The sequence below is a fragment of the Camelus bactrianus genome, chromosome 13, assembly GCF_048773025.1.
Source record: "Camelus bactrianus isolate YW-2024 breed Bactrian camel chromosome 13, ASM4877302v1, whole genome shotgun sequence".
NCBI lineage: Eukaryota > Metazoa > Chordata > Mammalia > Artiodactyla > Camelidae > Camelus > Camelus bactrianus.
The window spans coordinates 57,776,716-57,802,496 of NC_133551.1; the positions used below are offsets into that span (position 1 = coordinate 57,776,716).

A 25,781-nucleotide genomic window follows, 5' to 3' on the forward strand; every position below is an offset into this window, starting at 1 on the left:
ATTTTCATTTTGCATTGGACCTCACAAATTATGTAGCCACTCCAAGGAGAAAAAATCATGCATCTGAGTGCTCACTATGTAAGCAGCATACAAGTGGCAGTGCTGGAACTACAACCCAGGCTGCTTGGGTCCAGAACCTTGGGTTGTAATACCATACTGCCTGCTGAGTCCAGAGGGCTAGAGAGAGTGAGGAGGAAGGGAAAGAATAAAAAATGTTGTTTCTTCTACCATATCACTGTTCTCCACTCCTCTGCCACTCCTTCCCGCCTTCTCAGTATCAATGCCATGTCCACAAGGAGGCCTTCCTGGTCTCTAAATCTGAATTATGGCCCCCTTAGTCTTTTACTCTTTGTTATCCTTTAAGGCACACATCAGAATTTGTCGTCATGTATTTGCATATTTTCTGGACAATCCCTCACTAGACTGTTCTCTCAGTGAGTGCAAAAACTGGTTCATCCCCTTATCCCCAGTGGAGAGCCTGGTACATAGTAGGTATTTCATAGATATTAGCTGGAAGATAAGTTCATAGAATGTCATGACGAGTCAAATGAGATAGAAAAGCCCGGAGGATGACGCAAGGATTCCCACCTGAGTGATGCTAATCATCAAGATGACTGTAAGAAGTTAGGAGTCGGGTTGAGATGATTAAATGGATTTGAGATGTGTTTGGGAGCTTGGGTGCTTTTGGGGGGAGGGGGTGTTTTGGAGAAGGCAGTCTTCTACTGGCCAGCCCTTCCTAACTCCTTCCCCAATGCAACCTGGGTTAGGGGCTGGCCACAGCCCCCCGGGCAGAACTTTGCCACCAGGCATCTCATGCTCCTGCCCCTGAGAGCCTGCCTGTTCCCTGGACTGGGAAGCTCAGTGGGTTCTGGAACAGCGCTCCTGTTCTGGATCATAGGGCCCCCAGGGGTGTGTATGCAGTGGAGGCTCAATAAAGGCCAGCAGAAGGAAAGAGGGAAGGAAGACAAGGTGGCCAGGCACTCAGGAGGGAGGCTGGGGTGGGGAGTAGACCTGGGAACTGGAGTGGAAATAGGGGGTCGAAGTTGGAACCGCATGGCCCTAGAGACAAGGTGGACAGAGGAATGTGCCGGCACCCTCAGGAGGCCAGGTACAGAGCTAAGTGCTTTATTCACGGAACTGCATTTCATCTTTGCGGCAACACTGAAGCGGTCATTATTATTCCTACTTTGTTAAGGAAACTGAGGCCCGGAGAGGTGATGTGATTTGCCCAAGGTCACACAGCGAGTGAGCTGTGAAGTCTGGATTTGACCCAGAGCTATCAGTCCCCAAGCCTTCACTCTTCTCACTTCACTCCCTGACTCTTGCCCCTGTTCTCCGCTTCTCTACCCCTTCTCCCCTCCCTTCTGCTCCCTCGGCCGCCCCGCCCCACCCCTCTCCTCCCCTCTCCTCCCTCTTTCCCTCCCTCCCTCACTGCCGCGGCGGCGGAGCCACGTGGTGGGGCCGGGGAGCCGCGGCCGCCGAGCTCCCGGGCGGCTGCCCCAGCTGGGCAGTGCTGCTCTGCGCTGCGCCGCGCTGGGTACCTGCGCTCCCCGCTCCCCGCCAGCCGCCCGGGGGCAGGAGGCGCGCCTGGCGGCCGGCCGGCCAGACAAAGGAGGCGCGGCGCGGCAGAGCCAGAGCGCGGGCGGACAGACCATGGACTCAGAGCGCGAGCGGCCGGCCCCAGCCCTGAGAAGCCGGCGCTCCCGGGCCCGGCCCTAGGCGCCCGGCCCCGCCGCCTGGGGCGCACAGCGGGGAGGACGCGGAGCCCGCGCGTCGCAGAGGAGGCGGCGGCCGCCGAGCTAGAGGGGCGCCGCGGCGGACGGCGCGCGCGGCCCCCGGAACCATGGGCAAGTGCAGCGGGCGCTGCACGCTGGTTGCCTTCTGCTGCCTGCAGCTGGTGAGCGCCGCGCGCCCGGGCGGCCAGGCCGGGTGGGGTGCGGCGGGGCGGGGTCCTGGGGCGTGCGGGTGGGGTTGTGTCTCTGTGTGTGTTGGGGGCGAGCGCCCGGAATGGGGGGGGGGTGTCTGGAGTCACGGAGCGGACGGGCGGAGCCTGCTTCTGCTGGCCGGGCTGTCTCTTTGTGTGCGCTTCTCTCCCGGCGCTCCTCTGTCCCCGAGTGTGTCCTGTGCGCAAGTCCCCGGCCGCCCCGCGCCTGGGGCTCCACGCGTCTGGCCCGCACTGTATGAGTGGCCTCCTGCTAGGGGGATGCGCCGTGGGACTGTGGCTCGCTGGGGCTTGGGGGTGTGTCCGATGCTGGTGTGTTGATCCGATGAGGTCCCTGCCCTGTGTTTTCCTCTAGATAACTCGTTTGCGTGGGTCTCTGCCTCTGGTCTCCGCCCCTGTGAATGTTTCTCACAAAAGTCTCTGCTCCTGTGTATGTCTCTCTCCGGGTTTCTCCTTGCTATGTCTCTAGATCTCTGACCATTTCTGGTCCATGTTCATCTGTGTGTGTTGGGATCTTAGACTCCAAGAACCGTTCGCTCCTTTGTGCTGTTCCTGCCTCCCTCCACCCTCCTGATGGGGCAGGCCTGGGAATGGAGAGCCGCCTCCCTGGAGAGGTTCACAAGGAGCTACCAAGTCCTGGGCCAGTCTGACCAACCAGGTGCAGGCCCTCCCTGCTTTGGCTGTGGCCACAGGCATTCGTCAGTCATCAGTTACACCAGAGCAAGGGTGGTAATGGGGGTAGGGGGTGGAGCGCGGGACAGGCAGACGGGCTCCTCTGCCTGAGCTGGCACAGGTGAGGGTAGGGATACTTTGGTGCCACGGGGAGGATGCGAGCATCTGGGGACACTATACCTCATCCCAGCTCAGGGAACTTGGGTTCTTGTCTCAGGGGGGCCAGTGGAGTGAATTTAGGGGCTGAAGGGGACCAGCGCTACCCTTTAGCTCAGGCTCTGGAAGGTGAATTTGGGAAAGTGGTTAAGGAGAGGCCAGAATCTCCTGTCTACCCTAGAGCTGAGGCACAACAACTAGAAGCTTTGGGGACAGAGGTGCATGGGGACCTCCATGGGCAGAACTCAGGTATAAGCGTGAATTTGGGGAGCCGGGGCCTCACTGATGCGGACTCTATGTTCTGAGTCTCCGCTTTTGCCTGCATCCATTGCCCTTCCTCTACCACAGGTGTGTACAGTAATGCAGAAGGAAGATTTGCATGTGGATATACAGACCTCCTCGTTTGTCTTTTTTCTCTTCTCTTGGGGACCCCAGCCCCAAATTTGCCATCCACAGACCTGTCCCCTTGAGCAGTGGTCAAAACAACCAGCCCTGAAGATTGTAGCCCTGGATGCAGGGCAAGTGACTTCCCCTCACAGGGCCATCTTGGTTGGCCCCTCTGTAATTCCTCCTCTGTGAGGGTTGCAGAGGGGATTAGTTAAGATCAGGTAGAATGGAAACTCCAGAAGGGCAGAGATTATCTGTTTTGTTCCCACTAAATCCCCAGCAGCTGGAACAGTGCCTGACACTCCATTAATATTTGTAAAATAAATGAGTGAATCAGTTATTTGGCAACTCCTGGCTCCCAGTAGAAACACGCTTCTTTATCTCCTTTGAGGAACATAAAATGCCAAGAAGTGCTGAAAGTTTTCAGAGGATTTTTTTCTGTGTTAATTTTTAAATTTTTAACTAGGACATTTTTGTTAGAAAAGTAATATACAGATATTATAAAATGATTAAATCAGTAAATAACCAAACAGACCAGAAGATAAAGAAGTTTCTTTCTATGCCCAGTCCCATACCCCAGAGGTAAGCACTATTAACAATTTGTCTCGTAGTCATTCTCTGTTGATGAGATTTGGGGAGCACTTACGAGGTTATAGGTACCCTTGTAAGCACTTTTCCGTGTATTAACTCATTTAATCCTCATAACAACCTTATGAAGTAACTTGCCCAAAGTTGTGCAGTCAGGGGCCAGGCTATGAAGCCAGGCAGCTGACCAGCATCCTCTGTTGCCTTCTTAATTGTAAAGTAAGTAGTTCTGGCCCTGGTAAGTCAGGGGTCCCTTGGGAGATGCTTACTACTCTAAAGAAATGAAGGTGGTGGAGGCAGTCTTCCTGTCCCGCCCTCACCTGCCTCCATAGCTCTGCCCAGCTAAGCTAAACCCATCCTTCCATTTAGAGGGCTCACCAGTGCAAGGGTTTCTGGAATTAGACAAGGGCTGGGTGGGATTCTGATCCTTCTACGTCCTGAGTGGGTGCCTTTGGGCAGCTTGAGAGGATTACCTGAGATAATCTGGGGATGTTTCGAGGAGGGACTTGAACATTGGTCTCTTAGGTCTGTTGCTCTGTCTGGGCCGATTGCAGAGTGGGCCCTTCAGCTGTCGCTAACTGCCAGGAGCCTCTGCTCCCTGGCAGCTTCCATAATGTGCTTCCAGATGCTGGAATTCACCAGTTTGCTGAAGGGAGCCTGTTTCCTCTCATCCAAGGGGCAGAGAAGGAAGAGGCTGTTAAATGTTTCTAAGCTGAAAACTTTACAAAGGAACTGTGTCATTTTTCTTTTTCCAGTGGGGTCTGACTTATAATAAAGCAGGCCAGTTCTAAACACTCTTCTGTGGTTGGGATAGACTTGCTTTGGGTGAGGGAGTAGGGTGTGAGGGTGCACCGGAGGGTGGGAGAAGCAGATGAGGGCTGTACCATTCAGGTAGACAAGGCTCTGGAGTTTGAAAGGACAGACATGGGTTTGAGTCCTGGCTCTCACTTCCTAGCTGTGGGACCTTAGGCAAGTTGCTTACCCTCTCCGAGGGTAAATAAAGATAAGACATAGTTTCCAATTCTTAGAGTTGTTGTGAGGATTAAATGCATATAATGAGCTTAGTTAACACTGTGCCAGGCACAGAGTGAGCATTCAGTAAACTATAGCTTTTAAAGAATGAAATAATGCTGTTTTCAGCAACACGGATGGACTAGAGATTATCATACTAAGTGGAGTAAGTCAGACAGAGAAAGACAAATATATGATATCACTTATACGTGGAATCTAGAAAATTATACAAATGAACTTATTTACCAAACAGAAACAGACTCACAGTCATAGAAAACAAACTTACAGTTATTAAAGGGGAAGAGGAGGGGGAGGGAGAAATTAGGAGTTTGGGATTATACAAACTACTATATATAAAATAAACAATAAAGTCCTACTATATAGCACAGGGAACTATATTCAATATCTGTAGTAAACTATAAGGGAAAAGAATCTGAAAAAAATTTTTTAAATAAACTAGCTTTTTATTGTTATCATCTTAATGATACATACCCTGAGATGTGTCCCTGGAATTGTGACCCAGACATGTTCAGGTGCCCCTGCACTCTTCCTTTGTGGGAAACGGCAGGTATTTGGGCCCTGAGCTGCGAGTCAGGAGGCCTGGATTCAAGCTCACCTCTACCACTATATCCTATGAACTTGGGCAAGGCTTTTCCCCATCTGTAAAATGGGAAGAAACACTAGTCTTTTGAGGGGAGGGTATAGCTTAGTGATAGAATTTGTGCTTAGCATGCACAATGTCCTGGATTCAATCTCCAGTACCTCTGTTTAAACAAACAAACAAACCTAACATCCCCCCTAAAAATAAACAAACAAACAAATAAATAAATAAAAAGAAAGAAACACTGGTCTGTGTCTCTAGGGTCTTGCCAGTTCTGCCCATCTAGGACTCTGGGATGATGTCTGGATTGGCCTGGAGGTTCTGTGGGTCTCAGTCTGGTTTCACTCTGTAGAGCATCTTGGATCCCTTGCTTTCTCCCTACTTGGCATATCCTCTTGACCTTATCAATGCTATTCACTCCCTAATTTTTATGTGTTTCTTTTTCCCTCCCCTGTCCAAGCCCTTCCCTTCTTTCCTGGTCTCCCTCCTTTCTGAAACCTTATAGGCCACTCTGTTCTTCCAGTAAGAGGATGAACTGAGGCTTGCCCAAGGGAATCATCATCAGTGCCTTCATCATCATCATCATCATCATCATCATCATCACTCCCATTTCTGGAGTCCTGTGCTAAGCACTTTATGTGCAATACCTCATTTAACCCAGTGAGCTTACACATGTAAAGTGCTTGGCAAAGTGCCTGGTGCATGTTAAACAATCGATAAACATTAGCTGTTTTACTGTTTTATCCTTCTTATTGTTTTCCCACAAAATGAGATAGATGCTTTTATTACCCCCTTTTTCTGATGAGGAAATTGAGGCTCAGAGAGGTCTCTAAGCTAGTCAGTGACAGAACCAAGATTCAGGCACTCTTTTCCCGGAGCAGAGAGCCACCCTCCCCACCCTGTGCCACTCTGCTGCTCACGCTGAAGCAGCATGTGACCTCAGACAGGTCTCTTCACTGCTTCAAGCCTCAGTCTCCTCATCTGAAAATGAGAATGATAATATTTCAGTAGGATCCCACCACTGTGAGCCTGTGAGTGGTCAGTAATACATCACTGCCATGCTTGTTCTTGTCCCAGCTCTGTGTGACCTTGGACACATGCATTCGCTCCTTGGGGCCCCAGTTTCTTTCTCTGGAAAAGAGAAAGTCATCCCTACTTCACAGAGTTGTACGAAGGGCTTAGCTGGGTGCCACGCCCAAGTAGATACTCAGAAAAATCATCAGTTTCATTCTCTTCCCTTCTGGAAATCTCTTGGCTTTCTGGAAGGTGGTGGGTGAGGGGGAAAATGTGTAGCTTCCTGCTGAGCTGCAAGTAATGGTGTGAAACGTGGTCAACCTGATTGATGTCGTTATTAGCAATAGTGATGGTGAAGACCAAGGGAAATGGGCTTGTGCAGGGGCCTGAGCTCTGAAGCTTCCTGGGGAGGGGCTGCCTCTGCTCTGGGTGCTTCAGTCCTTGGGCCAGGCTTCAGAGCCAGGAGCACAAAACCATTCAGGCAACTGATTGTCTTTGTCTCTCATACCGCTTTGGACGGGCTTGGGACTGGGGTGATCAACTGCTTTTTGCAGATGGACAGACTGAGGCCAAACAGCCCTCAAGACCCACATGAGGTAGACAGAGCAAGGTGGAATGGAGCAGGGGGCTCCAAGGGCCAGCAGATGGCCTTGGTTCAGCTCCGTTCCAGGGGTGGATGGGTGAGTGATTTTGAGATAAGTGTCCCACATATAGCAGCTGCTCTGAGATCCGGCACAGAGGGTAATACCTCTGGGATCAGACAGACATTGCTGCCTTGCTTTGTGACCTCCAGAAAGTCCCTTACCTTCTCTGAGCTTCTGCCTCTCTCTTGTAGTCAGAATAAAAGCTCCTGCCCCATGGCAGTTGGGGAGGGTCCCCTGAGATGGTGCCCAGATGGCACTGGCCTGGGCAAGTGCTCCCTACGCCTCCCTATGTCATTTGCCTTGAGGTTTGGATAAGTCACTTCAGCCCCATCTCTGCCTCTGTTAGAGATTTTAGTGATCAGAGTCATACCCATAAACCCTTTAAGTCTTAGTTTCTTTATATGGGAAATACATGGTTCTGAAGGAAATAGTAATAACAGTAACAACTTCCTGTTGTTTGGTGTCTTCTGTGAGCCAGGCACTGCACTAAGCGCTTTATATACCTTGTTCCTTGTTACTTGCCGGCTTATCCGTGGCCACATAAATAGTAGGGACAGAATGAGGATTCAAAAGTCAGATCTAGGACTCCACAGCTTCTACCTCGCATGCCCTGTTCCTTCCCCTGTAGGACGGTGGGGGTGCTGGGTGTGGAAGCCGACAGACATCTGAATCTTTCTTCTTCCATACAGGGTTGTTACTAATGCCAGACCTTCTGAGCTACTTGTTCAAATGCTAACCCCCATGCCCCGCCCCCATTTCTAGTCACCCCAAGGCCGGCGTTGGGTTTAAGAGAACTGTGACTTGGGTTAAGGAAAAGTTACCCAGGAAGGAAATTAACCTGCATTGAAGACTTATCAGCCCTCATAACAACTCTATGAGATAGGGATGGTCTTTATACCCATTTACTGATGAGCATACTGAGGCTCAGAAGAATGAAGTGACTTGTTACCAAGGAAACGGAAGATACAGTCTAGACCTCACATGAATGATCAAGGGGAAAGGATTTGAGAACAATTGCAAAATCTGGACCAAGTGGAGATGGTCAGCTCTTGATGGTTGAAGTCTCTTTTCTTTACTTTCAGGGAGGAGTGGGTGATGGGAGAGCAGGCTGAGACCAGAGATGTGTTTTTAAAAACTAGTTCATGGCCACAAGGGGCAGAGCTGGCTTTGGTCTGGGGGTCCCCAGTCCCAGTGCTCTCAGCCTCCCTGCTGATCCTGGAGAGGGATGGTGATTTGGAGACTGAGGGGGAGCCTCAGGGAGCAAAGCATTCTTCCCTGGGACACGTGCTCCTGCCAGCAAGCACTAGGGTTTTGGAAGAGCAGTTATTGTGGCTGCAGGTTTTAGTGAGTTACCCTGGCCTCCTGGCCCTTGCCTTTCAAAGCAGCTGGTAAATCCAGAGGCAGGGAGTTCAACAGGGAAGAGCTTGGGCTGTGGGGTCAGGCTGAGGTTTGAGTTCCATCTTTGCCTCTTTGTAGCTGGGTGAGATTGGGCAAGACACTTAACCTCTCTGAACTTCCACCTGTACTTCTCTAAATCAGGATACTAGTAATCTGCCTCGGAGATTGCATTCTTGGAGGTAAGATACGCTGATTAGGAGCTCACAAAGTGTTCACACTTTTTTAAAATATATTTTTATTGAAGTATAGTCAGTTTACAATGTTGCATCAATTTCTGGTGTACAGCACAATACTTCAGTCATATAGGAACATACGTATATTCATTTTCATATTCTTTTTCACCATAAGTTACTACAAATATTGAATATAGTTCCCTGTGCTATACAATATAAACTTGTTGCTGGGCTCACACTCTTGAATGCTCCAGAAATGAGACAGCAGTTTTTATGAACCTGAATATCATGGGATGGGAAGTGGACGTGTCCCCTTTTTCAGCCATTTGAAGGCCCAAGTTGAAGCAGAGGTTCTGCTAAGTCTGCATGGCCTTGGCCTTAGTGTCTCTTGAGCTTCTCTTTTTGTAAAATGGGAATAATAATAACAATACACCCTCATGGGACTATAGCGAGGATGACCCAAAACAAGGCAGGAAGAGCTCTGGGCACAGAGCCCAGCACTCACTCCAAGAGAAACAGAGAAGTTTGGTGCTCTGTGTCCCCTTCGTAAAGGGAGAAGGTTGGGTTCGTCATCTCAGGGGAGCGCTCTGGTGCTGACTCATCGATGAGTTCCATCCTTTAACAGGTGGAGATCAGAGCTGCCGCCACATCAGCCCACCTTGCTGCAGGTGACTGATGGGGGGAGGCTCCTGCCTCCAGTGGCCGGCCCACGGCTTTTCACCTGGGTGTCAGGTTGTCAGGAACTTGGGAGACCTCTTCTTTCCTCTGAATGAGTGTACTTTCCTCATCCCAAATGCCCACATGGCCTATTTGGTTGTAAAATCAAGTCTCAGACTATAGAGGCTCAGAGCAGGAGGTTCTAACCCATCACTAACCCCTGGCCCACCGCAGGGGAACTTCCTGAACCCTAGAGAGATAAAATGCTGTTGGGTCAGAGAGTAAGAATCGCCACCAGCTAACTCTACCCAGAGTTGCATTCACCAAATATTTATGAAGTGCCTACAGAATCTTGGGCACAATTCTTGGTGCTGAGTCACCTTAGGGTACAAAATACACCCTCAGCTGCAAGTCGGAATCCCAGGGTTCTGATACTCACTTGCTGTGCTTCTTGGAGCTGGCCCTGTCCCTCTCTGGACCTCATTTTCTCCAGTCTGTGACACTGAGGGAATGGAGGAGAGAGTATTGAACTCCATCAGAGGTTTTCAAACTATCTACAGAGGCTCTGCAGTAGTGGACTGAGAATCAGGTGGTGAGTTCCCTGTATCGGGCAGTGATTAAGAATTAATACAGGGGAGAGGGTATAGCTCAAGAGGTAGAATGCATGCTTAGCATGCATGAGGTCCTGGGTTCAATCCCCAGTACCTCCTCTAAAAATCAATAAACCTAGTTACCTCCCCCCCAAAATGAAAAATAAGTAATACAATAATAAATAAATAAAATATTTTAAAAAGAGAATTAATATATGGGTTGGACGACATCTTGGACATGTAATGGATCTAATGATGATCTGGGTCCCTTGGAACCAGATACTGATTCTAGGTCCTGAGAGGTCAGTGGCAATAGCAGAAAATGGTATTTATTATGAATAATGAAAATTGTGAGCATTTTTGTGTTTTTACCATGTCCCTTTACCTTAAGCATGCTCCCCACCGCCCATCAAATCACAGAGCCAGGCTGAGCTAGCAAAGGAAGTCAGGGAAAGGGAGTCTGTAGGTACTTCACCCCTGTGCCCGCTCTGGCTAGTCCTTGCCCTCAAAAGGGAGGCTGCCTTGGGATTACTAGGGTAGGGATTGCTCCTAAGCTTTTTTTTTTGAGGGGGGGTTAGGTTCTGCAGCCCCAGCCTGAACCGGAGACGTGGGTTTTCAATTACACAATTAAATGCACAATTAGGCATAATTACCAGTGCTCAGAGCCCAAGACTGCTCATAATAGGCGTGTAATCTACTGCAGCCTCTGTTTATACTACTCAGCGCGCTCCCTAATGATGCCAAGATGCCTTCACACTGCACTGTTGCCATGGAGATGAGCCCGCCACCACCATGCAGGGCTGACAAATGGTGTTCTGGTCCTGGACCCCTGAATTGTTTCTGAGGCCTCTGCAGCCAGCCCTGGAATGGAGGGGCCAGCCAGGTGGGCTGGGAAGGTGGGTCAGCCCTCCCTGCCCTCTGATATATCCCACTGGTTTGAGCCAGCCTTAGAGCCACCAGGGAGGACAGGAGAGGGCAGCTTCAGCCCCCCGAGAGGCCTCAAATCTTGAGCAGAATGGCCCAGGTCTTATGAAAGGTCTGCAGTTATCCATTCAAGGTCTGGACAGGGGGCCCTGCAAGCAGCTGGCTCCCGCATAGGCCTGGTTCTGCAGTAATCTGGCTTCGTGGCTTCGGACAAATCCTTGCCCCTCTCTGGGGCTCAGTTACCCCATACGTGAAATGTCCAATGGATACTGAGCATCGCGAAGCACTGCCTTCTGTCATAACAGCTTTACCTGTAGTAGCTCATTCACCCTCACTGCACCCCTATGTGATAGATGCAGTTATGGTCCCTGTTTTGCAGAAACTGAGGCTGCAAGCAGTTATGTCAGGCAGTGGCAGAGCTGGGCTACAAACTCAGGTAGTCTGACTCCAGGCCCCACTCTTAACCTCTAACATTTGGCCTCACATGTGTCATCGCTTGTCACCCTCGCAGCAGCCCCAGAAATGGACCGCTGTTGTCCTCATTTCCTAGATGAAGGCTCTGGAGCTCAGAGAGCTGAAGTTACTTGCCCAAAGTCACACAGCAATGCAGTGGCATGGCAAGTTCCAGCTGATGCCAAAACCCAGGACTGCTAACTTTGGCTTCTTAGTGGAAGTCATGAAGGCTGAAAAGATTTCCTTCCACAAGCAAATTCCAAGGATCCTCATTATCCCCACCTGGCCTGGCCCCAGCCACTGAGGAGACAGGCAGTCCTGGGGTCCCTCAGACCCAGCACTTTGCTTTGATCTTGAAGGTCTATTTCTTCCTCCATCAGTCCACCCTGCCCCTTCTCATCCCCACTAGGTGTCCCACCAGCATGGAGATGTGTGTGTTCCTCCTGCCACTTGCCTGGAGCCCCCAGCTGCTTGGCCAGGTTTTAGGGAATGAGGCATCTGGGAGAAAGGGCAATCTGAGGGCGACAGTGCTTACCTGGCACCGTCGAGGTCTGTCTATCTGGATGATTCCCCCATTGACAACCTGAAGTCTGAGTTTTCTGAGAGGAGGCTGGCAGACATTACTTCACCTCCATTCTCTACAACTGGGAAAATGAGGATTTGCCCAAGACCACTGTGCAAGTCAGTGGCTGAGTTGGGACTGGGACTCAAAGCCAGTTTAGGACACTTTTTATTACTTTCCATTTACGCTCCCCCCACCACTACCACCACCAGTCTTTAGGAGAGAGGCGTCTGGGGGCTATGATGTGTATATTTGCATGTTTGTATGTATATATGCAAAACTGCACACAGCTGCATGCCCACGCACATGGAACAGACACTGGCACATAGAGATTTGTGGATCAATAAACACCCCACTTCCTCCCTCTTCATTTATTCATGAACTCTGAACTCCTTGGCTCCAGAGAAACTGCCTGGAAGAAAGCAATTAGAGCATAATTAGAACCACTCTTATTATCAATTCTCAGCGGGAGGGGAAGGGGAGCTGCTAGGGCATGGGGGTGGCCTTGGGAGTTCCCATGGTCCCCACTCCTGCAGCTGCCCCTTCAGCTCCTGCTCACCCCGTGGAGCTCAGCCTCCGTAGAGTCCTGGGCACTGGTCCATCTTCGCCAGGGGATAAGGACCTCATCCCTGGAGGCATCCAAGCACGTGACAAGGCCAGGGAGGAGAGCTTTCTGCCTTACATACTAAATTAAAGTAGGTGATTTCCAAGTCCCTTCCATGCTGAGCTGCTTGGGTGCTCCCAGCCAGGGCCAGGGCCAGGCGCTGCGGGAAAACTAAGAAGCACAATGTGGCCCCAGCTTTCTAGACAACATCCCCTTGTATCAGATTGCAGTGAATGAAGCCTACAATGACAATGGGAAATGTTAATTACCTGGAGGAAGCAATTTACCAGGCAGGGCTCCATTCATTGCCAGATGATGAACAGTAATAATAAGAGTGCCGGCAGTCAATGTTTATGGAGTGTTTCTGACCCCAGAGCCACTGCACTTCCCCACCAGGTGTCCCACCAGCAGAAAGAGGTCACCCACCAGCAGGTGTCCCTCCTCCTCCCTGAGGAACAGGAAGACAGGACTCAGTGAGGTGCTGGGTACTCCGCTTCTCAGTTCAGATGTGTTTTCTTACTTAATCTTGCAGGACCCTAGGGGGTAGGTATTAATATTTTCTCCAGTGGACAGGTGAGGAAACTGAGGCTCAGAAAGTGACAGAGCCTGCCCAAGATTACACAGTGTGGGTGCAGGACTCAAACCCAGGCCTTTCGGACTCTATAACCCTCCTTGTGCTTTCTGCCCCACTAGTTTGCTCTCTCCCAAGCTTCAGATTGGACCTTGAATGTCCCCTCAGTGTCTGTCTCCTGGTCGAAGGTAACACATGGAATCTTTTCGTTCCTCCTATTCTCACAATGTGCCAGCTGAAGAGACAGTGGGAGAGCCCTGCTCTGGGTCGCCACCCCCAAAACCACCCTTGGCAAAGGAAAGTGAAGGCCTAGCAGATGAGGGTCTCTGGCCTCTGGAGGGAGGGTCACCATGGATACAGGAGCCCAGTCTGTAACCAAGGAGACAGCCCCCCAGCCCTTAGGCTGTGACAGGAGGGTGTGGCTTCAAGGGAGGGGAGGAAATTGCCACCTGGGGCCCAGATGAACAGAGGAGATGATTGGCTAGATGGGGTCAAAGGAGGAGTGGAGGGCTGTGATGCTCTCTTGTAGGAATGGGGATGGATACCTGGGGATAACAGGCTTCCTTCTTCCCTTCCTCTGTCCTACCTGAGGGGAGGTTGCCATGATAACCAGCTACCCTTCACTGACCCTCTATAGGGCACTGCTCCCTTCCTCCAAGTGACAGGTGGTCACCCTGGTAGCAGGTCCTGCGCACACCAGGCGTCCCTGACTTCCCAGGGGCCCCTTCCCTCACATGTGAAGATAGATTGTTCTTCTGCCACATACCGCGGCTCTGTCCAGCTGGAGATGAGGGTTCACATGGGGCCGGCTTTCCGATGGGGGCCTTTTCCTAGCCTAGAGATCATTATCAAGTCCAGGCTGATCCTTCCTCCTTCTGTTTGTAATCTCTCCATGGCTCCTCGTTGCCTTCAGGAGGACGTCTGACTGTTCCCAAACTTCAACGTGCATCAGAATCACCAAGAGGCGGGGAGGGTAGAGAGCATGCTTTGCATGCATGAGGTCCTGGGTTCAATCCCAGTACCCCCAGTACCTCCATTAAAGAGAAGAAAAATTAGATAAATAAACCTAATTACCTCTCCCCTGGGCGAAAAAAAAAGAATCACCAAGAGGGCTTGTTAAAATACAAATTTCCACACCTCACCCCAAGTTTCTGATTTAGTAAGTCTGAGGTGGAGCCTATGAATTTGCATTTCCAACCAGTTCCAAGGTGCTGCAGCTGGTCACACATTGAGAATTACTGGTCTAACCCATGGGACACTGGGCTGCCCAGGCCCCCCCCCCTCCCGCCAACCCTGGTGCTCACCACTTCCATGTCCCTGAGCTCGGGGCTACGTTGACATAAGCGCACCAGCTGCACCGCACACCTCTGTGCCTTTGCATTTGCTGTTCCTGCCTCTGGAGTTCCTGCCCCTTTTGATCTCCTTCAGGCCAGCTCGCCTATCGTTTCCTCTTTGGAGCATCACTGGACTCCCGCACCCGTCTTCCTTGGACTCGACTATTCCTTGTCCCTGCTGCCTCCGTTAACGGCAGGCATCACTCTGTTGTAATCTGTTCCTGTTTTCACAGCAAATCGCTCTCTCTAGACGGAGCTCTGTGGGGCCTAGGGAGGTGCCTGAGCCGTCTGGTCCTTAGCCTGGCACTGAGTCTGGCCCTCAGAAGGCCCCAGTGATGGTGATGACTGCATGAACCCCATAAGCAGATAGGAAAACCCAGTGAATAGTCACAAAGCTGCCGATTACTCTGTGCCAAGCACTGTGCTAGGTGCTGGGGAGTCAGTGGTGTGGGGGGCAAAGTCCTGGCCTGTGTGGGCTTAGATGCTATCAGGGATCATTTTGGGGTGTGGCCAGTGCTGTGCAGAAAAGAAGATGGTGAAGGAGCTGAGTGTTAAGGGAAGGGCTTCTTAGAGTCGGTGGTCAGTGGAGTTGAACAGTCTGCAAGCAACGCACGAACCTTCTCACGGACTTGCTGCATTTGCTCCTGACTACAACCCCACCAGGCAGGAGCTGTCGCCCCTGTTTTTCAGATGAGCAAACGGGACCCAGGAGGGGAATTCACCGGCCACAAGTCACAGCACGCACTCAGCAGAGCTGAGATCTGCCTGGATTTCCTGATGCTAAGTCCCAAGCTCTCTCCATCCCCCTGGGCTGTCCAGAGTCCAGGCACCTGTGTGACCTGAGGCTTTTTCCTGGGAACCTGTCTCCACTGAGGGTTTCCCAGTTTGCTCATGACAGACCCCAGAGCCCCCCATTAGATCAGCCCAAGCCCATTTTCAGGACCCGCCGGAGCTTCTCCAGAGGGAGGCTGTGAAGCTGGTATGTGCGTTCCCAGGCCCCAGGGACAGACAAGGGCCGGCTGCCTGGGGGAGGGGCAGGTGTGGCTGCTGCCTGCACATGTGTCCCAGGGTGTCCAGACCTGCACAGAAGGGAGCCAGAAGACACTACTGCCTTGTAGCATGGAACTCTGAGGTTCAGAGAAATTTCAGCGCACAGCCTGGCCTTCCAGACAGTTATGTCTGTGTCGGAAGATAGAACATATTCTATTTAAGAGTTTGTTAGCTTGATTCATAAGTTAAATGTTTGGACACATAGTGGTCTGTTTGTACCCTTGCTTCGGTCCTGAAGTTCCCCAATTGTTTGAGAACAGCCTGGCCTTGGGGATGGGGTGCAGGCAGGGGCTCCCAGGTGCCTGGTCAGCCTCAGGCGAGGCCAGCTGCTCCAGCCTGTCACTGCCTGTCTGCTGGTCAGCAGTCCCGAGAGCCATGAGTGAGCTGCTGTCCCCAAGCTGCCACTAGCTGTTAGTCCCATGATAGGCCACCAGGGACCCAGGGATCCTTTCCTGAAGTGAGAAGCTGTCTGGGGCCCAGCCTGGGAATTACACTGTGGTTGTCAGCTGTGACACGCTGGGCTGGCTGGTTCCGATGCGTCAGGATGGAGGGTGTGGGGACGTGATTTATCAAGGCCCATGGCTAAATATTTGATATACAGGATTCACTTCTCACCCTCCCAGCTGCACGAGATACTGGTGAGACATTCTGCTTCTGCTCTGGGAATGTGAGCACAGGCAGGGTGCTCAGCCTCTCCGAGCCGAGTTTCCTCATCTGTAAAGTAGAGAGCATTGTACCTGTCTCTTAGGGCTGCCGAGCAAATGCACTGAGAATCTGTGAAAGGCACTCAGACAACAAGGTCCTACTGTAGAGCACAGGGAACTGTACTCAACAGTCTGTAATAAATCATAACAGAAAGAAGATGGAAAAGAATGTAAGTGTGAATACATATATTTATGTGTAACTCAATGCTGTCACCAGAAATTAATGCAACATTGTAAACCGACTACACTTCAATTAAAAAATGACAGTTTCTGGACAAAAAAAAAAGATTGTGAATCACTTTGCTGTACACCAGAAACTAACACAATATTGTAAATCAACTATATTTCAATTTAAAAAAAGAAAGGCACTCAGCACAGCACCTGGCACTTAGTCAACTCTTAGGAGGTAGTAGCTGCTGTAATTACAGTTGATGGGAATCACGATGAGGCTCTCTGAGGTGGTGTGTCTGCAAGGCACACAGTTTGCTGGAAGGGAAACTGGACAGAGAATCCTGGAATGTGGGAGCCTGAAGGTCCCCAGAGAACATCGCTACAACCCTTTGTACAGACGGGTACACAGAGGCCCAGGGAGGCAGGGGGCCCCATAGGGTCCAATCTCTGTCTCCTTCCCTCACTGTCCCAGCAGAGGACAGGGAACCTGCATCAGGACCCTTCGTGGACTGTTCCAGGAAGTGGTCTGATGTCATTTCTGGGAAGGATTGTAGTTGGGTGTGTGATTCCAGACAAGGATACTCTGAACAAAAATAAGCTCCCCTGGGTGGGTGGAAGCAGACTGCTCTCTGCTCGCTTCTGGGCAGCTGTGGGCAGGAGTATGCAGCTAGAACTGTTCCCGGTGTCTCCGTATTTCTGGGCAGGAGTTGATGGGGAGCAGGAGCAAAGATGCTGCTAAGTTAAAATGCCACAGACATTCCTAGGAGAACGGACTCAAACCTTACTCTGACACCTAGTGACCTCAAGAGTGGGCCTCACTCTCCCCCTCTGGACAATGGAGGCACTGCTCCCCCAGCAGGATAGGAAGCCTGCTACTCATGGACTCTAGTCCTGGATCAAAGCTTTACCAGCCACATGACCTCGGACAAGTTACTTTTCTTTAGGCTACAGTTTTCCCATGTGCAAAGTGCCTCTACCTGGTGCGTGTCTGTGAGGATGAAATGAATCAAAGCATGCTGAGCATTTAAGAGATGCTTGGCGTGTCATAAGCGTTAGCTATGATTCTTTCTTGTCATTCTAGGGGTAAAATGGAATATCACCATTAAAGGGCAGCGCTCAGCGTGTGTACATAGTAGGCACTTAAGAACCATGCCTTCCCTTTCCTTCCTCCTGTAAACCAGGCCTGGAGATCAGGCAGGGGCCCGGTCCCGGGGAGGGGGGGCCCTCCCTCCCCCCTTGCTTCCACGCTGACAGCACACCTCTTCCTCCAACAGGTCTGCCAGCAGCCTTCTGGCCCCGGGCCAGGAAATGATTGCAGGAGGCAGTTCCACTCTGGCTCCTCAGCTCCTCTGCCCTCACTTTTAATCTTCCCAGCCAGCCCTGGGGATGGAGGATGGGAGAAGGGGTGAGGATGAGAAAGTCTCCTGGGGGCCGCAGGGATTTGGTGAAGAGCCAGGCTCTGGCTTTAGAGCCACCTGGTTTGCTCTGCCCCTTCTCCAGCTCTGAGATCTCAGGCTGCACTCTCCTCCATGAAACAGGGGCGACCACCCATCCCTCACTTGCCCGAGTTTGTGAGGGCTGAATGAGAGGGCGCACACAGAGCACTTGCCACAAAGCCTGGCACAAAGTAAGTGCACACAAAATATTAGCCATCATTATTAATGCTAGTGTTAACATTCAGAGCCACGTGTTTTGAAGGGAAAGTCTTCAGCCCGGTCACCTGGAGGGCAGTTGGAGGGTAGTCCCTCCTGTGCAGGCCCTCTCCTGCCATCCCTTCTTACACACCCACCCCAGCTCACACAGGCCCCTGATGACCCCTCCCCTGGCCCTCTCTTGAGACAGACCAGAGCAGAGCACTGGGGAGGCAGGGTCCCCCAGAACTGGCAGATTACCAAGAAAGGAAGAGGGTAATGGGGGGGGGACATTCACTCCACTCATTTATTCCTTTGTGCCACAGATGAATCAGAGCAGGAGACCTACACAAACAGACCTTTACCATTTGGGAGGGTAAAGGCAGTGCAGAGGGAAGGATACCAAGATACCGGCAAGGATACGGGGCTCCCTTTCACCTCTCTGAGCCTCAGTGTCTTCATCTGTCCAATGGGGTTAATAATCCCACATTACAGGGTTGTGGTGGCATAAATCACAGTCTGAGCTGTGAAGGACTGTCCAGATGTTGGCAGCTGCTGTGATTCTCCACTGGAAGAAGCAGCTGGGACCCGAGCCAAGGCAGGACGGTGATGGAAGCAGGATCCTGACGCCCACCGCTGTTGCTAGGCAGACTTCCCACCTGGCCTTTCGTCAGGACAGGAAGTCAAAAGTGGTTGCTGTTGCCATAGCAGTGAGGCTGATTTTCGTCCGTATTTCCTCCCTAGGAGCATCAGTATAGGAGGTGACACTGAATAAGTCAGGGAATTGGATTTTTTCCTCCTTCTATCAGGTCACATGCAGAGTGACTCAGCCGGGAGAAGTGACCTCCCAACTCCTTCCAGATGTTGACTGGGAGCACTTGACCCCGCGGTAGGTGCATATACCTCCCCCACCCCCGTGATGCTTGAGCCACGGGGCACTTGGAGGGCTTGGTGCCCCTTCCCCAGCCCCAAGCTGCTTTCCTGCTCAGCCTCCAACCCCACCATGTTGGCATCGGGGCATGGGATGATGGGTGTCCCAGCCCTTATCTCTGACGCCCTGATGCCTCTCATTCCCCAGCTCTTGACGCAGGGCTCTTTTCTGGTCCCTTCTACTCACTGAGCACCCTCCCAGGTAGGATATTTGTGAAACCCTCTGCCTGAACTTCTTCCTTCTCCTCACCTTGCTAAGCCCTCTTCCTTCAGATCACTCCCTCAGAGAAGTCTTCCTCAACCACTTCCATCATAGCTCTCAGTCTTGGTACCCCTCCTGTAGAGCACTTAACGCAATAGAAATTGTGAGATGTATAGGTGTCCCTCCCTCTGCCCCCAGCCCCCATATGTAACCTCCATAAGGACAAGGAGGGCAAAAATGTCTGGACCTCTTTTTCTCCTTTTTTATATTAAGATATAATTCACATACCATAAAATTCACCATTTTAACAATTCAGTGGTTTTTCATATTTTCACAGAGTTGTGCAACCTTTGCTACTACCTCCAGAACATTTGCATCACCCCAGAAAGAAACTTCCAACCCAATCCCCCCTCCCACTGGCCCCTGGCTACCACTAATCTACTGTCTCTCTGGATTTGTCTCTTCCGGACATTTCATATAATAGAATCATACACTATGTGATCCTTTGTGATTGGCTCCTTTCACTTAGCATAATGTTTTCAAGGTTCTTGCATGTTGTAGCGTGGACCAGTGCTTCATTCCTTGTTATGGCTGAATAATATTCCACTGAATGGATATATCACATTTAGTTTATCCATTAAGCAACTGATGAATATTTGGGTTTCCACTTTGCTGCTGCTGTGAATAATGCCACTGTGAAGATTCCTGTACAGGTTTTGTGTGAACTTTCTTTTAAATTCTCAGCTATATACATGGATATGGAATTGATGGTCCATGTGTTAACTGTGTATAATTTTTGGAGAAGCCATCAGAATGTTTTTCACAGTGGCTGCACCATTTTACATTCCCACCAGCAGTGCATGAGGGTTCCAGTTTCTCCACATCCTCTCCATACCAATACTGACTATTATCTGTACTTTTTATTATAATTGTGCTGTGGGTGTAAAGTAGTGTCTCCTTGTGGTTTTGATGTGCATTTCCCTAATGATTAATGATCTTGAGCATCTTTTCATGTGCTTATTGGCCACTTGTGTATCTTCTTGGGAAAAATGTCTATTCAGATCATTTGCCCATTTTTGATTATTTATCATTTTATTGTTGAACGGTAAGAGTTCTATATGTTCTAGATTCTAGACCTTTATCACATCTATGATTTGCAAATATGTTCTCCTCCTAGTCTGTGGGTTGACTTTTCACTTTCTTAGTGGTATGCTTTGATGTTCAGAAGATTTTGATTTTGGAGATGTCCAATTTATCTAGTTTTCTATTTGTTACTTGTGCTTTTGGTATCATATCTAATAAATGTCACTTATTCTGTCACTCAGATTTACACCGGTGGTGTTCCTTCTAGGAGTTTTATGGTTTTAGCTCTTATATTTAGGTCTGTGATCCATTTGGAGTTAGTTTTTATATATGGTGTGAGGTAGGAGTCCAATTTCATTCTTTGCATATGGATATCTAAGCGTCCCAGCACTGTTTGTTGAAAAGACTATGCTTTCTCCATTGAATAGTCTTGGCACCCTTGTTGAAAATCAACTTACTATAAATATATGGGTTTATTTTCAGATTTTCAATTCTATTCCATTGGTCTTTATGTCTAACCTTATCTCAGTACCACACTGTCTTGATTACTTTAGTGTGTTGGTAAGTTTTGAAATCAAGAAGTATAAGTTCTCCAACTTTGTTCTTTTTCAAGATTATTTTGCTATTCTTACATTTCAATATGAATTTTAGGACCAGCTTGTCCATTTCTATAAAAATAGAAGTTGGAATTTTGATAGAGATTGCATTAAATCCCTAGATCAATTTGGAAGTATTACAATTGCAACAACATTAAGTCTTCTAGTCTGTGAACAGTGGATGTCTTTCCATTTATTTAGGCCTTTAATTTCTTTCAATAATATTTTGTAGTTTTCAGTATATGAGTATTTCACCTCCTTAGCTAAATTTACCCTAAGTACTTTATTCTTTTTGATGCTATTGTGAACAAAATTATTTTCTTAATTCAAGTTTGGGTTTCTCATTGCTAGTATATAGAGATACAACTGATTTTTGTATATTGATCTTGGATCTTGCAACTTTGATGATCTAATTTAGTAGCTCCAAGTTTTTTGTGGATTCTTTAGGGCTTTCTTATATAGAAAGATCATGTCACCTGCCTCACAGATACAGAGAACAAACAAGTGGTTATCAGTGGGGAGAAGGAGGGGAGGGGCAATAGGGAGTGGGAGAGAGGGTTATTATGGGAATATATGAAATCAGGTGTGTGAAACTTATAAAAATTGTAAAGTACTACAGAATTTAAAGAATCTTTCATTCAATTAAAAAAAAAGATCATGTCATCTGCAAATAGACATAGCTTGCAAACAGAGATAGCTTTACTTCTTCCTTTCCAACTTGGATTCCTTTGATTTCTTTTTCTTGTCAGATTGCTGTGGCTGGAACCTTCAATACAATGTTGAATAGAAGTGAGGAGAGTGGAGATCCTTGTCTTGTCCCTGATCTTAGGGTGAACACTTCCAGTCTCACCTTTAAGTATGATGTTAGTTGTGGAGTTTTTCATAGATGCCTTTTACCAGGTTAAGGAAGTTCCCTTCTGTTCCCATCTTGTTGAGTGTTTGGTTTAGTAAGGGGCTGTGTCTTTTTTTGCTTTGCTCACCACTATACCTCTACTGTCTTGCATTGTGAGTGATATTCAGTAAAAATTTATTGGTTGAACAAATGAAGGGAGAATGAAAAGGTCTAATAATGTTCTATAGAGCCCAGTCTTCTCAAGACCCTTCCTACGGTAATTCCAGCTTCCATGTCCCCGACCTCAGGCTCGGACCCTCTCTCCTCATTCACTCCTCTCAGCCTTTCTCTGGCCTGACCTACAAACATGGGCCCTGCTATCCACTATCCCCACCTCAGATGAGGAAACAGCCTCAGTCGTGCTAAGTGGCTTACTAGCTGTGTGGCCTCTGGGTAACTGGTGGAGGCAGGATTTGCACCCAGTCTGGCTGGCTTCTCAGATTACAGTTTCTGCACCTGCCAGGTTTAGGGGGGGAGTAGGCTGAGTCACAGGATAAAGAACTGCATCTCTGCAGAGCATCCATTCTATCCTGATCTGTAGGGAAATGAGATAAGGAGAAGGCTCTACCTCAGACTCAAATATTAGATGCATATTCTTTTAAGATAAAACAGACTTCCAGGAGATTCCTCTCTTGCAGCAGACTCCTTGGAGGTCAGTTCTGCTGGTGGGAAGGAGGAGGGGCCTGGACTTTACTGCCTGCGCTGCTTCTCTTGATCCAGGTGGAACAGAAAGTGCAAGCCCTGGAGGGCTCCCCTGTGAGGGGAGAGTTTGATGGTTCCCAGATATCACTTACCCCATTGAATCTACCCCTCAACCTGGGAGGCAACAAGGGTGGGGGTTACAATTCCCATTTTACAGATGAGGAAATTGAGGCCCTGAAATTTCAACTGATTTGCCCAAAGTCTCAGCGTCATAATTTTCTGAGTCAGGTAGCATGTCGTAGACTCACACCAGAGTCCAGTAGGGAAAGGGCAGAGTCAGGAGGAGGCACTGAAAGTCGGGAGATTTTTATACAGAGACATTTTGTCTGGTGTTTGTTGGAGCGCCTCTGCTACAGGCAAGGGCTGACCGCTCTCAAAGGCCTGCTCAGCCAGGCTGGCTTGGAGGGAGTGCCAGGTCAGCTTCAAGGGAGCCTTTTGAGGGAGCCCTGGGGCCCAGCAAATAGCATACTTAACATGAGGGGGTTGCAGGGGTGCTGTGAAGGTAGGCAGGCCGCCCTGCTTGAGGTGATAGCCAAAGGACTGCAGGAAGGCCCCTCTCTGTTTTGTCTTATTGGCAAGGAAGAAAGGCCTCCAGAGAGAATGAAAGAACCTTTCACTGAAGGAAGCCGGGAACCAGAAAACTTCAGTGGAGGCAGAGCTGGGTGAGAACACAATCTACAAAAGTGGGGGTGATGGTGGCTGGAAGGATTGGACTCAGAGAATACCAAAGAACAGCACCTACTGGGTGCACCTTCGGTGTCAGACACCCCACTTCCCATCCTTTCATGTCAACTCTGAAGTTTATTCTCTGAGGTTTATTCTCTTCCTGTTTATAGACTAGGAGACCAAGGCTTAGGAGGTTTAGACTTGCTGGGCATCTGGTAAATGATGGGTCTGAACAGAACACATCTCTGCATCTTTGGTACAGAGTGCATCCTTTGAGAGGGCACCGGTTTCAGCAGCGAGGGGTTCAGGCCAAGAGGTGATGCTGTGCATGGACCAGAGGGGCTGATGGGGAAACATGGGGTGGTGGGCAGGGTCTGGAGTCACAGCTCTGTATTCGAATCCGGCTCTGTGACCTGGGGTCTGTTACTTTACTCCCTGGGGCGCAGTTTCCACATGTACAAAATGATGCTTCTCAAGAGTGATTGAGGAATAATCTAAAGGGACACAAAGCCACATGCATAGGGCAGCTCAGGGCAAGTAAGTCCCCAGAGGGAAAGCCTTGCTCGCTTCTCTGGGATCTCACTGCACTGACACATGAAGTCACTCGTCTGTACACCCAGCGCAGGCCTGGCGCCATCAGTGTCCATGTGTGCTTGGAGGGTGAGTGAGAAGAACACAGTGAAGCAAGCAGCCAGGCAGGACCAGGCAGCTGCTGGACTGGGTAGGCCGTGTGGGGAAAAGTGCTACCTGGCCTCCAAGGGGCCTGCACACACGGATGACTGTGGTCTCATCTCCTTCAGAATCGGGGTCCTCTGAGCCTGTGGGAGACCCAGGCCCAGAGTCTACACTGTGGAGAACAATCATCGCAGTTAACGTGGCTGCGGGACAGGAAGTTTTCTGAATGTTTTACATATATGCCCTCATTTAGGCCTCACAACAACCCCATGAGATAGGTACTGTTATTATCCTCATTTTACAGGTGGAGATGTTAAAGCACAGAGAGGTTAAATGTCTCACTGAAGGTCACACAGCTAAGAAGTGTTAAAGGTCAGATTCAAACCCAGACAGTCTAGCTCCAAGGCCACACTTTTAACCACTACACTGGATAGCTTCTCTGGGAACAAGCAGCAAGAATCTGGTCTTGGTATGAAGCCAAGGACTTATTAATTATCCTAATAATGACAGATGTGGGTAGACTGCTTCACAGTTTAAAAAGCACATTATAGTATATAAATTGCTTTCATGGTTGCGATCCTATTTGATCCTCCAATTTTTCTGTGAAGAAGATAAAACATCCTCTTTTTGCCAGTGAGAAATTAAGAACCCAAGAGGGAAAGTGATGTCCAAGCTGATAATTTACTGAGCACTTACTACATGCAAAGTCCTTTCCTCACATTACTTCATTGACTTCTCACACAGCCCCAAGAAGTGGGTATTAGTAGTAGTAGTATTCCCATTTTACAGATGAGGAAACCGAGGCTTCAGGAAGTTACTTTCCCAGATCCCACGGCGTATAAGTAACAGCTGAGACTCTGTCCCAGGTCTCCCTGACTCTGAAGCCTGGGCTGATAATTCCTGGGCTCTGTTCTCAGTCCCATGCTGAGCAGATACTAACTCTCAATTGCTTTTGTCAACCTTCTGGTCTTTGCCACCCCACCTCCAGCCTCATAGCCACTCCTGAAATTCTCAACACCTCCTTAATTAATTCTCCCTGCCTAAGTGGCTGCTCCATTAAGGTACTTTCTGCCACGAGTTTTTGACTTAATTATATGGTATCATTCATTGTACCTAATGGGGGGATCTGATTAATCACCTTTATATTTATCCAAAAGTCCATTTGTCTGTGGCCGGCATCTCCTGGGAGAGCCTGCTTTTTGCTGGGTTTTCTCTGCCTGGATGGTCTTCCCCTCCACCCCATCTGAAGTGCTCCTTTCTGGAGGGCACCCTCCTCCCAGGCCTTCACTGCCCACTCTGGAGCCTGCTGGGGGACGGCACTAGGGATGTGCCAGCAGGTTGGACACTGGAACACAGGCAGAGGTGAACTGGGCGTCACTAAGAAGGTTGGAGTCCTGGGAGGGTGGGACCCCAAGCTTGGAGAGGGATTCTGGGTCCTGCCCTCAGCCATCCAAGGAAGCCTCGGCATCTCCATCCAATCACCCACCTTCAGCCTCCTCCTCCAGCCAGACAGCCCCGTGTTCTAACCTGCCTAGGCTCCTAGAGGCCAGCAGGATAAAGCTGTGGGTCTGAGGCCCAGCTGCAGGTCTCCCCAGCCACTCCTTGCTTCACCCATCCAGAGTCATCTTCAGGCCCCCAAGTGATCCATACCCTTCAGCAGCTGGGGTGACCAACTTGTCCCAGTTTGCCTGGGATTTTGGGGTTTAGCCTTTCAAGTGCTGCACCTCGAGAAACTCCACTATCCCAGGCCAGTCTGGACAGTTGGTCACCCTGCCTACACCTCAGATTTTGTCCATGTGCTTTGGTCCCCTATTAATTTCTTCTTTACTTTGTTTTCTTATAAAAGTGTTACTCATCAATATAAACATGTGCAGAAATATCTCTAGTTGACTTTCAAAGACCCCCTCCAATGCCATTCTCCAGAGTTAACAGTTTGATGATTCTTTCTTTTTCTTTCTTCTGCACAAAAACAGGGTCATACTTCTCAAGTGGCCCTGCAGCCTGCCTCTTCACACAACGCAGCTTGGCCCTCTTTCAAAGCCCCGTTGTAATGGCTGCATTGGTTTCATCATCTGGAGATGCCATAATTTACTGTGTGTCCTTCTGAGGGACATCTAGAGTGTGTCCAGTGTTTCATTATTATAGCCAGTTCAAGGCCAAACGTAAATATCCCCTCCTCTGACCCTCCAGGTGGTCTCAGG

General features: G+C 49.6%; 1 protein-coding gene across 1 annotated transcript in view; it reads left to right on the top strand.

Moving 5' to 3' along the window:
- Window positions 1-1,447: 1,447 nt before the first annotated feature.
- The window catches only part of NKAIN1 (sodium/potassium transporting ATPase interacting 1), a 39,919-nt gene continuing 15,585 nt past the window's right edge, over window positions 1,448-25,781 (top strand). Inside the window, exon 1 of the mRNA XM_074377001.1 lies at window positions 1,448-1,897. Within this exon, the coding sequence (XP_074233102.1) occupies window positions 1,844-1,897 (54 nt within the window). The 5' untranslated portion in view covers window positions 1,448-1,843. The remainder of the gene's footprint in view (window positions 1,898-25,781) is intronic.